Source organism: Branchiostoma belcheri, unplaced genomic scaffold, assembly GCF_001625305.1.
Source record: "Branchiostoma belcheri isolate BF01 breed outbred unplaced genomic scaffold, Haploidv18h27 scaffold114, whole genome shotgun sequence".
NCBI lineage: Eukaryota > Metazoa > Chordata > Leptocardii > Amphioxiformes > Branchiostomatidae > Branchiostoma > Branchiostoma belcheri.
This window is the reverse complement of record NW_017802536.1, coordinates 2,529-16,974: the sequence shown is the minus strand read 5'-3', so window position 1 is coordinate 16,974 and position 14,446 is coordinate 2,529. Positions and strand designations below refer to the sequence as shown.

Below are 14,446 nucleotides of genomic sequence, written 5' to 3'. Positions count from 1 at the left end.
AAGTGGAGCAGTCCATTGAGAAATATTCTGGGGGTGAGAGGTCCTGAACTTCCCGGGAAATTTGGTTCCGCCGAAGCAGCCCGTAGTAATAGATATCGTTACATTTCTGATCTGGGAAGTACTGGGGAGGCCGAACAGAGGGGAAATGTACGTAAAAAAGGAGCAATTGTTTTATATGTAGGACGCGTGGACGCGAACCTGGGAAACACCCAGCAGCGCAATTTCTAACGAAATCGGTAGAGGGGGCGAATGTACTGAGAGTGAATATGTGGGGAACCCATTGGCGTCAGTGAACTAGTCTACTCATACTACAAGTATTCACGTGAGAGATCACTTTCACTTTTTGGCGACGCCTTCGGCGCGGGGGCATTTGTGTAAGTACTACGATCGCTTGGAAAGAATTCCAAAATTGCACGAATGCATTCCCTAGGGAATTGCTTTTGAGGTAACCTTCGGTCAGGTGGTCTTTGGACCGAGAAGTTAAGGCCTTTGTTCCTTTTTTGCACAAACAATAGCTGTCTTACTATTACTGATCTTGATGTCTCAAATGTTTGCTTTTTTTCTATCGATAGAACAAGTACATTCTTTTAGTATCATTTTTTTTCTTTTAACTAATATATCGGCGTGTTATCACATGCATATGAACACAATTATATGTATCTTATAATCCCAGAGCTCACAAAATAGTATAACTACTAGTTAGTATATTCGATACTGAGGAAGTTTTTTTTCTGTTTTGAGTGAGATTGATTTGCCAAATGGACTATCAAGATACTACAGAAAATCGAGAAGGGTGGAGACAACATGGTTGTCAATATCTTCTGCTGTACCTCAACGTTGAAATAATCAGACTATGGTTACATGAGATGATTCATTGGTGTTTTGTGATGTGAATGATGAACGTGCGTTGTCGTTCTTTTATTTATTCTTTTAAATTTTGTTTTCTGTCCACAATGTTCCGAGTTCTCAATCTTCTTCAGTGAACATAGCACGTCGGCAGAACGTACTGCACCTGCGCGAAACCCGTAATGTATTGTACATAGCATTTTGGCAGAATGTCTCATATAAGGTTGTATTCGCTCATATAAGGTTAGCATTTCGACAGTAGTTTCCAAATTTTGTTTCGAACAGAATATCCTCTGCAACAGGGAAAATTCTTATGCAACGTTGACCAAAAACCCAACGAAAAACGCGAAAATGCGGAGTTCTGCGCAGGCGCAGTACGTTCTGCCGACGTGCTAGTGAACATAGTGTCAACGCCATGGTGAGTTATAGCCGCTGATGCTGTCACAGGATAGCTTGATAATACCTGTGCGAAAGAAAAAAAAAACACATGTAAGTGTAAACAGTATAATATACAGGGTATAGAATTTTCTTCTTACACAACCAGTAAAGGTTCTCACCTGCTTACGTTTCGATGTCTATCAGACACCTTCCTCAGAGCTTCTGACTGGAGTTCTGCAACTCGCCGCTATTTATCGCCAAAGTAGAGGTGGCGCTTTTGCGGCGAGAATGCTTTTGGCCTACTTTGGCGATAAATAGCGGCGAGTTGCAGAACTCCAGTCAGAAGCTGAGGAACTCCAGAGAGAGCGAGGAAACATTGCTTTCTTGAGATTTGATTGGCTTGTAGTGCATCCACCGAGGAGTCCTAACGCTTGAAGAATAGTATATACAACCAGTAACTTACCCTGGTAACTATACCTCATGATCATGAACCCTACTAATAATCAACACTCATCTCCAATCACCGACCTGAGCTCTTTAGTTTTCAACCCCTTTGACCTCAATCTAAATGATAATGTTTGTGACACACCCCTATCATCTCTAGACCCTGATTCGAACTTCTTTTGTAATTTCTATGGTTCTTCTAAGAATACTTCCCAGTACTATGATATTGATTCTTTTGTAAACTCATGTAATTTAAGCAAGAGACGTTCTCTATCGTTGTTTCATTTGAATGCTAGGAGCCTTCCACGCCACTTCGAGCAGCTTAATGAAAACCTACACTCCTTAAAACATAGTTTTTCTGTAATTGGCATAACAGAGACTTGGTTATCTCAAAATACAGCTCAAAATTACAACATACCCAATTATAAAGTTATTCATCATTGCAGACATAATAAGGTAGGAGGGGGGGTTTCCCTATTCATAAGAAATGACTTATCCTATGTTGAGAGAAATGACTTGGAGTTTGAAATTGAGGAGTCAGAAACTCAGTGTATTTTCATTGAATTGTCCTCAAGTGGTGCTGAAGGGGGAAATGTCATTATTGGATGTGTATACAGGCCTCCAAACACTCTTATACAGGAGTTTAATGACAAATTAACTGAATGCCTGAATAAGATTAACAAAGCTCTGAGGAAGGTGTCTGATAGACATCGAAACGTAAGCAGGTGAGAACCTTTACTGGTTGTGTAAGAAGACAATTCTGTATACCCTAGGCCTAAGGCTAAGTATCTTCCAACCTGATGAAATTATTTGCGGAGTATAATGTACACACTGTAGCATGGAGGCAAACTTCGCAATAGATACAGCGGAATTAGGATCACATGCATCTGGTGAAAAGTCCGCCGGTTTTATTACCCCTGTGAAAGATCCTACACGATAAGTTGCTTGTAGGCATCAGCAAACAACAGAAGGAAAGAAAGGGATAAAAAGGAAGGAATAAAAAGGAAGCAGAAATGTAAAGGAGAGTGTAGGAGTCACTTTTAGCAATTGTAAGGAAGATGTAATAACGCAGATACAACCATAATGATTTGTTGTTTAAAGTCAAGTCTGCACAAGTCATACAAATTAACTTTAGCTCTATAGTAAAATAGACTTGAATAGAAATAGAATAAAAATTGCCTAAAATAGAAATTGACCTAACCTTTGTCGGTACCCCAGGGTCAACTTATGGTATATCATGAGGAATCTGCACAATTTGGTGAACACATCCTGTGAGACTATAAACTTTATAACAACAAGGCTGGGGCGATAAAAATCATTGCCAAGACGACGACTGAATGATATATTATTTCATGTGGTGGGGCTAGCAATCTACTTACAATTATAAGAAAAGAAGATTTCCCTATTTATAAACACATGCATGTAGTGAAATTTACAGGATGGGTGGATGAGGTGTGGGGCAATATACCAAATACACGTATAGGAGGAATCAGCCGTTCTTCCCCAGCAATATAAATTTTATGATGACATATTTACTTACTTTACTTTGGTCGAGTTCCCACTAGAACCAAACTTAAAACCATCCTCCACTTCACTCTATCCTTCACCAGAGACATGTTCTTGGGGAGGGAATGTCGGATTCCTGATCAAGCGGTCTTTGACCAAATACAGTTGTGTTCTCTGGATAACTGTCCATGAAGTGAAAAGAAGACAGATCTCCAGTAATTAATCATGCCAGGCAGCTGGATGGGTGGCACGTGGGCACTCGGTGTAAATGACCTGCTTGGTCCAAAAACCACATGGCCGAAGGTTACCCCCCAAAATCAATTCCCTAGGGAATGCATTCGTGCAATTTTTGAAATTCTTTCAAAGCGATCGTAGTACTTACACAAATGCCTCCGCCCCAAAGGCGTCCCCCCCAAAAATACATCAGGAAAGTAAACAAAACTGACGGAATTAATCACATAATTCAACGTACAAGAACAGTGAAGTCATCAAATTGGGCGTTAATATTCTTACGACATGACAATACTACAAAACGAATAAGAATTCGTAGATCTCATACCTCTATGAAATATATGAGTTTTTGTAAATGTTTTTAATGGTTTTCTAAATTCAAATGACAATATGTTTCGTGTGACATGTGTAAGTTACTTATAGGTTAACACCACTATGCATATATTATGGTAATGTAGATGCCTATCAGCACTGAGCACTGAGGAACGGTCATAACATCTCAGTTCCCTATGCAAGAACCAAACGACTGCAGCAGTCTTTCCTGTATTGCGCCATCAGACTTTACAATAACTCACCTTCAATATAAACTGAACCTGACTTGGCTGGATGCAATCAGTATGGATATTGTGTATATTTTAATTACTTTGTATATGTCTTTGTATACCTTATTTAGATGTCCATGTATTGTCTCTCATTTTTTAATGTGACAAATGGTACTCAATTCAGGGGGTAGTAGTTATTCTCCCCCTGCTGATGTACATTTGAATTAGTGCAATAAAGAAATTGAAATTGAATAAACTTGATATGATTCTGCCATCAGAAGGACATTGTGTGTCTTGACTAAAGAAGTAAAAAGTAATAATTATTAATAAAACTATGCATGTTATATTGGCACTGTGGCAGAACCGCTATTTCTTAAGACTTGCTCAAGTTGTTGTCTCCCAAACTTCACTTAATTCGAGCGTTACTAATTTGTTACCAAGAAATCTTAGTATGATTCTGCCACCAGAAGGACATTGTGTGCCTGTACATCGTATTTTAATAAGTGACAATAATACTAGATATAATTTGCTACCTTCCAAACATTCAGGAAAACTTACATCTGAATGTTTCCCTCATTTTCATCAAGTAAACTTGATATAATTCTTACATCAGAAGGACATTGTGTGCCTTGACTAAATAAGCAAAAAGTAATAATAAGTAATTAACCCATACATGTTATATTGGCACAGCGTCTACTTCTATGACAGAGCGACCATTGTTCCAGTTGTTGTCTCCCAAATTGACTCAATTTGAGTGTTGCCAATGTTTTACCAAGTAATCTTGGTATGATTCTGCCACCAGAAAGACATTGTGTGCCTTTGCATTGTATTTTATCATGTGACAATAATAATAAAAGTACTAAAAGCAATAAACTATAAACGTTCCATTGGCACAGCGTCTACTTCTACCACAGAATCACCATTCCTAAAACTATCTTTCAAATATTCAGGAAAACTTACATTTGAATGTTTCTCTCATTTTCATCAAGTAAACTTGATATGATTCTGCCATCAGAAAGACATTGTGTTCCTGTATATTGCATTGTAATAAGTAACAGATGATAAAAGTAATAAAAGCATTACAACATGAATATTCTACTGGCACAATGACAGCTATGATTCTAACATCAGAAGTAAATGTGTGCCTTGTGTAAATAAGGCCACACCGCCTTAATTTTATGGATGACATCCTCTGAAGACCCCCAAACTGGTGCGCGCGGGCGAATAAAAAAAACAAAGAAAACGGCCAAAAATAAAAATGCTAGTAATCCATAAAATGCTACAATCCATAAAATTAAGGCGGTGTGGCCTAAGTAGACATTTTCCGTATGAAAACAAGCGTGACAACCATTGAACAGAACTGCTTCATCCCACTCAGTATTTATATTCCCACTGTGCAGATTCAACTTTTGGAAAAATGTTGATCTAAAACAATGCAGTAATTTCCGGTCTTAAGTTCATACTAGTTAGTTTGACTGCGGATGGTCGGAGAGCCGCTGCACAGTAGTGGTGAGACTCCTGCACAGCCTGAGAAAAAAAATATATCAGGGATGAGCGTGGAATTGTTCAGTTAAGACATGGTTTGTGACCGCTGTCTTGTTCTGACGGATACTTTAGCTATATGTGATTACTGGATGGAAGGGTTTCTGGAAACAGTGCGGATTCAACAACGGTACTGGAGCAGCCTGGCATATGAAGCTAAACGAATAGTCACATTAGGACAAGATGTTGTGCATTAAAAACAGGCCAAGTATGGATCATGCTGAAAATCGTGACATACATTCAACATGTCCAGGTGAACAAAAGGCGAAATACACCTCTCCAGAACATAGATAAATGGCATTCCAAACTAATGATGGTGGCAAATACATGTACTAGATGGAAGGGATTCAGCAAATAATGCGGATACAATAAGTACCTGGAGCAGCCTGGCATATGAAGTTCAACAGCTTCTTGCACATTGCGTCGTCCCACTTGTCTTTCCAGACTGAGGAGTAAATGACGCAATCTTCGTTGCCCCCAAAGTTGTCCGGTTGTTTCTGACCCCAGGAGCTGTACGACCCAAGTACAGAACCGTCCAGCCACTCAAACCTTCCCTCTTCGCACTGATCGTGCAGGCCGAACCAAAAACCGTCGCCCACGGAGTCATGCAGGGAGATGAGGAAGGCGTCGGTCTCAGCGTCTCGGGGCATGGCGAGGGTGCCACCGTCTGCACGACAGGCCTCGGCCGCTTGGTCAAAGGTCTTGCGTGTGGCGAAGGCCTTGTAGCAGGTTCCATGCCAGATTGTGTATCCTTTAGGACAAGATTCTGGAAAACAAGTTTTGTATCGACATGATGCCAAGGTCAAGGATGGATATTAAATTTCATAGCATACAACATATGCTTCATTAACAATGAATCTACTCTCGAGGTGTATTCGATAAGACATATTTAATACGACACAGTTAAAGTTGTGTACTAAAGACGCCCCCCTCCCCAATACACACATACGTAATGTAATGGTATCACGCATTGCCCTCCCTCCCACCCCCCAAAAAATATGATGGCAGATAAAGAGTCAACAGAACAGCTAAAAACTATAATTACGCAAAGTCTTCTCAATCTCGTGAAGACGCTGCTCCAGGGCGGCGGTTCGGTTTCGCTCGTTGTCCAGGTTGCGCTTTAAGGCGCCAAAAGTGGTGGCCAGTTGGCGCAAGTCGCGTTTCAGGGTTGTCGACAATTGAGATATTTCCTACAAACGAATTTATGCACGTCAGAATACCGACGAAGCCAACTTACAAAAAACTGCAGAAAATTTCTTGTACCCTCCTGAAAACAGAAAGAAAATAAGAAAACAGCTGATAACCAAGATTTGTAGTAGTAGAATGTTACCTGTTTGTTGCTGAACGTGAGAGGGGCGAGTCCCACGGCAACGACGCTCAGCAGCACGGCGATGCCGGCGGCCAGATAGCTGCGGCGGGCGCGGACACCCCGGCGGCCACTCGCTCCACCCGGATACGTGCGGTCTAGTAGGAAAAACACCTCGCACAAGTTATTGTTTACGTCAACATTCACACATAGTGATGCTCAGTTTAAACAAATGAACATGTGTCAATGAAATACCAGTAGGGAAAAATAGCATTCATTTTGATTGATTGTGCAAATTAGACCTTATTTGCATAATTGTAGCCTGTGAATGTTCCACCTGTCATACATTGCATATGCTATATGTATTAAAGTTCCATTATGAAAAGCAATGAAATTAGATTATTTTCTTACTACTTTCGAAAAAAAGGCTTACCTGATATGGTAGCGTACGTGGCGTCGGGTGTGTTTTCATCGCCGTTCGCAGGTGCCTGGGAGTCAGTCTGGGGCTGGTGCATGGGTGGGTCGTCTTTGAAAAAGAAACAAAGATATTTATTTCATTTTATTTATTTTATTTATTTTATTTATTTTATTTATTTTATTTATTTTATTTATTTTATTTATTTTATTTATTTTATTTATTTTATTTATTTTATTTATTTTATTTATTTTATCTATTTTATCTATTTTATCTATTTTATCTATTTTATTCATTTTATTCATTTTATTCATTTTGTTCATTTTATTTTATTTTATTTTATTTTATTTTACTTTATTCATTTTATTCATTTTATTCATTTTATCTATTTTATTTATTTTATTTATTTTATTTAATTTATTCATTTTATTCATTTTATTCATTTTATTCATTTTATTCATTTTATTCATTTTATTCATTTTATTCATTTTATTTATTTTATTTATTTTATTTATTTTATTTATTTTATTTATTTTATTCCAGAGGCCCAAATAAAAACAGGGACAATACAAAAACAAGTACATGTACAAAATACACAAATTACATACAGATGATTAAAAGATGCGGCCAGTAGAGGCTCCTTGTAAACACATCCGATCGCGATTGACAAAGCGTGTGCACGATGCTGTTTCTCGATGCGAGAAGACGCTTGACAAATGAATAAGACAGTTTGCGCCACCTGGCATCGAAGGTGTCACACATAGTGACATAGTCATTTGTGAAAAATATTGGGCCTTACAGCCCCAAGATGAAAAATTTAACATACAAAATTAACAACATATGTTATATGTTATAAACGATTTACCTGAACAGCCAAGCAGAAAAAAGTTCTTTAAGAAATAAATAATGGGAACTACATGTACTCGCGTATATTATTCCTATATAAATCATTGATATTTCGTTAATCAAAACCGCCCGGCCGGGCCCCGGTTTGGAAATATGATCTCAGCATTGGAAGGTTGAGAAATACTTAGTCAGGCCTGCATATTTACAGTGGTTTCTTTCTTGCTTACAATTAATGCTTCTGGTACATTACGAAACTGTGGAGGTATCTTGACAAACGTTAACTATTATATAAACGTCCGTAAATAATTTCATAAGGTTGGTAAACGAATGAATAGCGAAGTTCGAGCCGACGTTTCGATGACCATCTGTCATTTTCATCCGGGCAATTTTGACTGGTTTACTGTGCACTGACACTAGATGTTGCATGGTGCATAGTGCACTAAAGGTGTTACATGGTTTACAGTGTACTGTTACATGGTTCACAGTGCACTTGCATTCTGGAGTGTCAGTGCACAGTAAATCAGTCAGAATTGCCCTGATGAAGATGACGGACGGTCATCGAAACGTCGGCTCGTGAAAAATAAATGGTTGTGATCAAAGTACTTCGCTATTTATTCTATAAACGTCTCAACAAAAACCTACATGTGTACGCAAATAGTACCACAGACCAATCACGGTAACTACAAAAAAATCCTCAGCTTTAATGAGGTAACAACCACAAAGGGATGAAAAGAACAGAATGCAAGAAAAGAGAGAAACGTAAAACGTTTTACCTGGTATGGTAGTGTACCTGGCGTCGGGTGTGTTTTCATCGCCGTTCGCACGTGCCTGGTTATCAGTCTGGAATTTGTCCATGGGTGGGTCGTCTGGGCGAAAAAAAACAAGATGTATATAGTCATTAGTGAGAAATATTGGGCCGTTAACTTAAAATCAATATTGTTTTAATGTTAAAGGAAACGAAATTGGGACTAAAACGATTTACCTGAACCAGAAGCGTAGATAGGATTGATCATTTTTGCAGCGGCGTCCGCACGTGATCGCAGTGACTGAGGCTGCGGCTTGGTTGTGGTGCCTGAGATAAGTGAAGAAAATTCAATTAGTCATCTGCAGAAAATTAACACTAGTAAAAATTACGATACGGAAATGATAACCTCTGTAGCTGATTTACCTGCAATGGAGGGGTACATAGGGTTGGGTATTTTTGCAGCGGCGTCCGCACGTGATAACCAATAAGGCTCATGCCGCCGCATGGGTGTGGCACCTGAGACACAAAATGGAGTTAACTATACCCCCATTTTTCAAGCAGGCAAAAAATATAGAATCCTTACCCTAACGACAACCACCAGATATCATCACAATCCATCCAGGCCTTCTTAAGTAATAGACCACAATTACACACAAATGCGTCCACAATAATAGAATTACAAATCCCCTCATTTTTCGGGCAAGTAAAAAAGACATAGAATCCCAAGCTAATGACTATATTTTTTGCAGGGCTGATATCAGAAGCTGAAAAAAATAATCCATCGCACCAAACAGGCTCCACCAAATACTCACCGATGCGGGAACGTTCACGTACCATGCTAATGGATTTTACAAGCGGAACGTACCGTAAAGATTAAAGGGGTCTCTTGTTGTCATTAAATATACTCACACAGCAAAGTATGCAATATTCAGTTAGTTATCATATACTCTTTCTACAGGACTTTTTTCTTTTCTGATTGTATAAAATATTCACTGTAAACGGCCGGTTCTTTACCTGGAGACGTTGCGTAACGTTTCTGCCCATCGACGTCTTCGTACTTGTGTGAAGACGTGCCCTGGTCTCCCCGCTGGGTTGCGTAACGTTTCACCGCATCGACGTCTTCGTATGGGCGGGAAGACGTGCCCTGGCCTTCCCGCTGCGTTGCGTAACGTTTCGCCGCATCGACGTCTTCGTATGGGTGTGAAGACGTGCCCTGGTCTTCCTGCTGCTTGTCATGATCAGAAGCGCCGTTACCATGGCGGACACGCCCGCGTGAACCACTCGGACGGACAGGACGGGATTGGGGCGGCCGCCCGCTGTCGGGGCGGCTGTCGGGGCCGGAGACAGGCGACCGGACAGCCTTTCCCTGCCTGTTCATTTCGATCGTAATGTGCAGACTGTATTGTTGCGCAGTGTATAACTGCAAAACCCAGGAATAATACCTTAATTAGTCTGACGATCTAAGGCTACATTTGCTCTCATTTGGAAGAATGACGTGGCATGAGGTGATGCAATAGCATTTTGTTTTTATGCAACAGCCAGACTATTTTCGTGGAAAAAGAGGTAATCTGTGCTGGTTAAGCTAAGGTCCCAATTGGGCCCTGGCGGGTAGTTCCCGGGTTTTTACCACTTTCTGGCGGGACCCCGACGTGGCCCCGCGGGGCACCCTGCGGCTACCGGGCTACTTTTTGGCCCGTCGGGGCCCCGATAAGAATTTAATTCTGAGTTAGATTCTACCCGGGCCCCGCTGACAAAAAGACGCCGTGACCTCATCGTGAGAGCACCGAGAGGTACCCCTCCGGTTGCCGGCATTCCACCGGGACACATTTCTTACGTCACAGACCAGATGAACAGAATAAAGGTGTGTACTTCGTAAACCCGGGTAAAATGTGTGACCTCACAGATCAAACGATCACAACAAATACGTGAATTCTGCATTACGTATAGACATCTTCAGAGAATCTGCTGGGTACCTGCCGGGTGCCTGCCGGATACCGACCAAAGAGGGTGACATAATTTCTAACAAAATGCTACTGAAGGAAACTTTTAATTGTGACCACGACAGCCGATGCCCGCTCGACTCCTGAACCCGGCCGGGGCCAGCCGGGGCTACATCCCCGACGGGCACCGGCGTAATTGGGACCTTAGCTTAAGCTGGACATCAAACACATCGTGGAGAGAACTCTTAATTTCATCTCGTGATTTTTACAAACATGTGCACATGCACCCCCCTCCCACTTATTTGGTTGTCGACAAAATAAACGAAAAATAAACTTCCATCCATAAGACAGAACACCATCGAATAATTTGCATACAGAGTTTATATTCGAAAGAGTGATTATTAAAATCTTGATCATCATATAGATAATGTGAGTTACTGTGTGGTGTACGTGACTTTTTTCTTAATAATTTGTCAATATCTAAAAAATCAGACCTGCTAACACCACACGTACAAAATTTGCAAACGATAGTCTACCATTATATAGCAGTGACAACTCTATACCGTTAAATAGGAATTTAGGAGAACTTTGAATTCTGTTTGACAATTTTATATTGCAGTTCCAGCGTTCACGAATAATGGCGCATGTGGAGTCCACAGACTGCACAATTCCTGTAGACGTTGACCTGCGCTAGTGCTTGCACTTATTCCTGACAGGAAAAGTTATCTGCCACCAAAAAATCAAGACCATAGCATGTTCAGGACAAAAGGTACAAAAACCGGAAGTTCTGCTGCAGTACCAAGGTCAACCACCAGGAGGCCAATATTTGACCTTGACCTTTGTCTTCCTAAGACCTACCAACGTACCGAATATCATCACAATCCATAAAGGCTTCCTGAAGTTATGTTGACTACAAATGTGCGGAAACACAAACACACACAGAGACAGACAGACACACACAAAGACACACAGACAAGCCAAAAACAATACCTCCATTTTTCATGGAGGTAACAATAATCCTTGAAACACAATCAAAGAAGTTACGGGTTGTCGGCGAACCCATGACATAAGGTAAGGTACATGTATGTATAGTATAGTGACTGCCATCGAGCAACTTCAAAATTACACTATTGTAACCCGGTATTTATCAATGATGGTGCATGGATGACTAACAAAGACCAGTTGGGTCATTAATAATATAACAACGACAAACTTCTCACTTGACAACGTTAACTTTGAAGACAGCCAACTTTGTCACCAGCTCCAATTATAACATACAGAAAACGAACGAGGTACCATTTCACTCCGACTAATTACTTACCAGAGAAGCCACGGAGAGAAGCGCGAAACCTTCTCTCCGTGGCAAAAACTCCCTCGGCAGCAAATCGTCCCTCGCGGCCGCATATTACTCGCGTCGCTCAGAGAAAAAATAACGCCGACGCCCAACAAGACTGCGAAGGAGGCTAACGGCCACCCATGCAGTGCTGCTGATGTTGTGTGTCTTCTGACATAGACATTCAATTACATTTCACATTGAACTTTATTCAATCAGTGTGCTAATACACGTAGGATTGACATGCAGACAACTTTAGGTAACCTAACTTGATACACATGATATTTTTGAATATACACATTTATGACAAGTCATCAATAATAATGTATTAATAATAGGCTTATTGAAATCTGTATGCACGATATGTATTTCATGACAATGTCTACTCAGAGGTTATCTTTTAATCTGTTAAATCTTGTCAATGTGTAATATTCCCTTAATTTTGATATGATGACAATCTTTATGTACATTAAGACAACTTAGTAATAATTGCGGAGAACTGATTTTAAAATGTATTCTTGATTGTATTTTATCACAGCAATGTATGTACAAACTTTTTACCTTAATATTTCTTTAATAATTTGTAACCCATGTACTTGTCCAATTGTTTTAGCAGTGCAATTCAGTGCGAAGTTTACACCAAGCACTGCGAAACTGTAATCTTTGAGAAATAAAAATAAAATAAAACCAGTCACTCATAACATAGAGTAAAGCAAAGAAAAAAAATTCACATTGAACTTTATTCAATCAGTGTGCTAATACACGTAGGATTGACATTCAGACAACTTTAGGTAACCTAACTTGATACATATGATAATACTAAATTATACATTATCTGTCGCCATTGCTTTTTGATGTTTATCTCACATTTATCTTCATTCAGTATAATATTCATCTAATGATTAATGAGTACACATGAACACAACTTTAAATCTATTATCACATATTAGTAAGAAAGTTCATCTGTGTTGGTATAATACATTATGACGAAAAGGCTAAAAAATTTATGTCCACATCTCTTGCCATGGTGAAACAAACAATGGGACAGCGTAAAGTAACATACATTGGTAAAACAGGTGAACCCCAACGACCAAGCTACGCCAATTCAGAAGTATCCCAACATATACACATAGAATCTCTAGGACTCAGAGCCGGATTTCATTTCAAGAGGAGTGAACGAGGCTGTGTAAATTCGGGCCAACCGTACGATACTAAACAGAGACGGGGGGCGACACAGGTTATCTGGCACGTATGGCCATCTGCTGCAATCACGTGTTTCCGACGTCACGTCCCGGAAGCTGCAGTAGACGGATACAATCCGTGAACAAGGCTGACGGAGTAAACTGAAAATTTGGGTAAGTCCAAATTTACTTCACGTTGCACATAAAGTTTTAGCCTTCTCGTCATAACTTTATACATATCCTAATAATGATATATAATAACAATACATGCCTGTAACAATGGATAAGTTAAGACACAAACAACTTTAAATAAATTATACACATGCTAATGATAGTATTTCTCGAAATAACCGTTACTACTCAAGAACGCAATAAACGCAACACGTATTTGAAGAATCTAATATTGCATTTAAGATGTCGAAGATTGTTTTTTTGCTGTTCAAAAGTCTGACAATGTATGTCCATTAACTGCTTTTGTTTGATACATCATTGAGTACAAAAGTGAATCATCACATATACAACTAGCATGTCCAGATCACTGCTGCAATACCAAGGAAAGCCGAAAGGGGGTTCGAAATCTAATAGTTTCTTTTCTCACCAAATTCTACCCATGTGCCAAATATGATTCTCATTTATAATTCATCATTGCATTCTCGAGTTATGCTGCTCAAAGACACACACACACACACACACACACACACACACACACACACATGCACACACACACAGACACACATACACACACACACGCATGCACACACACACGCACGCATACATACACAAACACACACGCATATGCAGCATACACACACAGAAACACACAAGCATGCACAAACACACACTCTCACACAAGCATTCATACACACGCACACACACAGACACATACGCACACGCACACGTGCTTTTACACAGGAACGCATGCACACACAAACACGCACACACACACACGCGCGCGCACGCACACATGTACCCACACACAAACATATACACGCACGCACGCACACACACATGTACATACACAAACACACACACACACGAACGCGCGCACTCCTCGCACACTCACACACACGCACGCACACGCGCGCGCCTAGGCACGCACGCACTCCTCGCACACGTACCTACACACACACACACACACAACCACGCACGCGCGCACACACGTACACACACACAAGAACACACACGCGCACA

The 14,446-nt window shown here is 40.3% G+C and overlaps 1 protein-coding gene across 1 annotated transcript; it reads right to left on the bottom strand.

Moving 5' to 3' along the window:
* Positions 1-5,409: 5,409 nt before the first annotated feature.
* On the bottom strand, positions 5,410-10,179 carry LOC109462229 (C-type lectin domain family 4 member K-like). The gene is made up of 7 exons (XM_019758766.1): positions 9,816-10,179; positions 9,225-9,317; positions 9,039-9,128; positions 6,820-6,953; positions 6,535-6,679; positions 5,866-6,240; positions 5,410-5,474 (listed from the first exon to the last, which is right to left on the bottom strand). Exons 1-7 carry the CDS (start codon positions 10,177-10,179, stop codon positions 5,410-5,412), a joined length of 1,266 nt encoding a protein of 421 aa, XP_019614325.1.
* Positions 10,180-14,446: the final 4,267 nt, after the last annotated feature.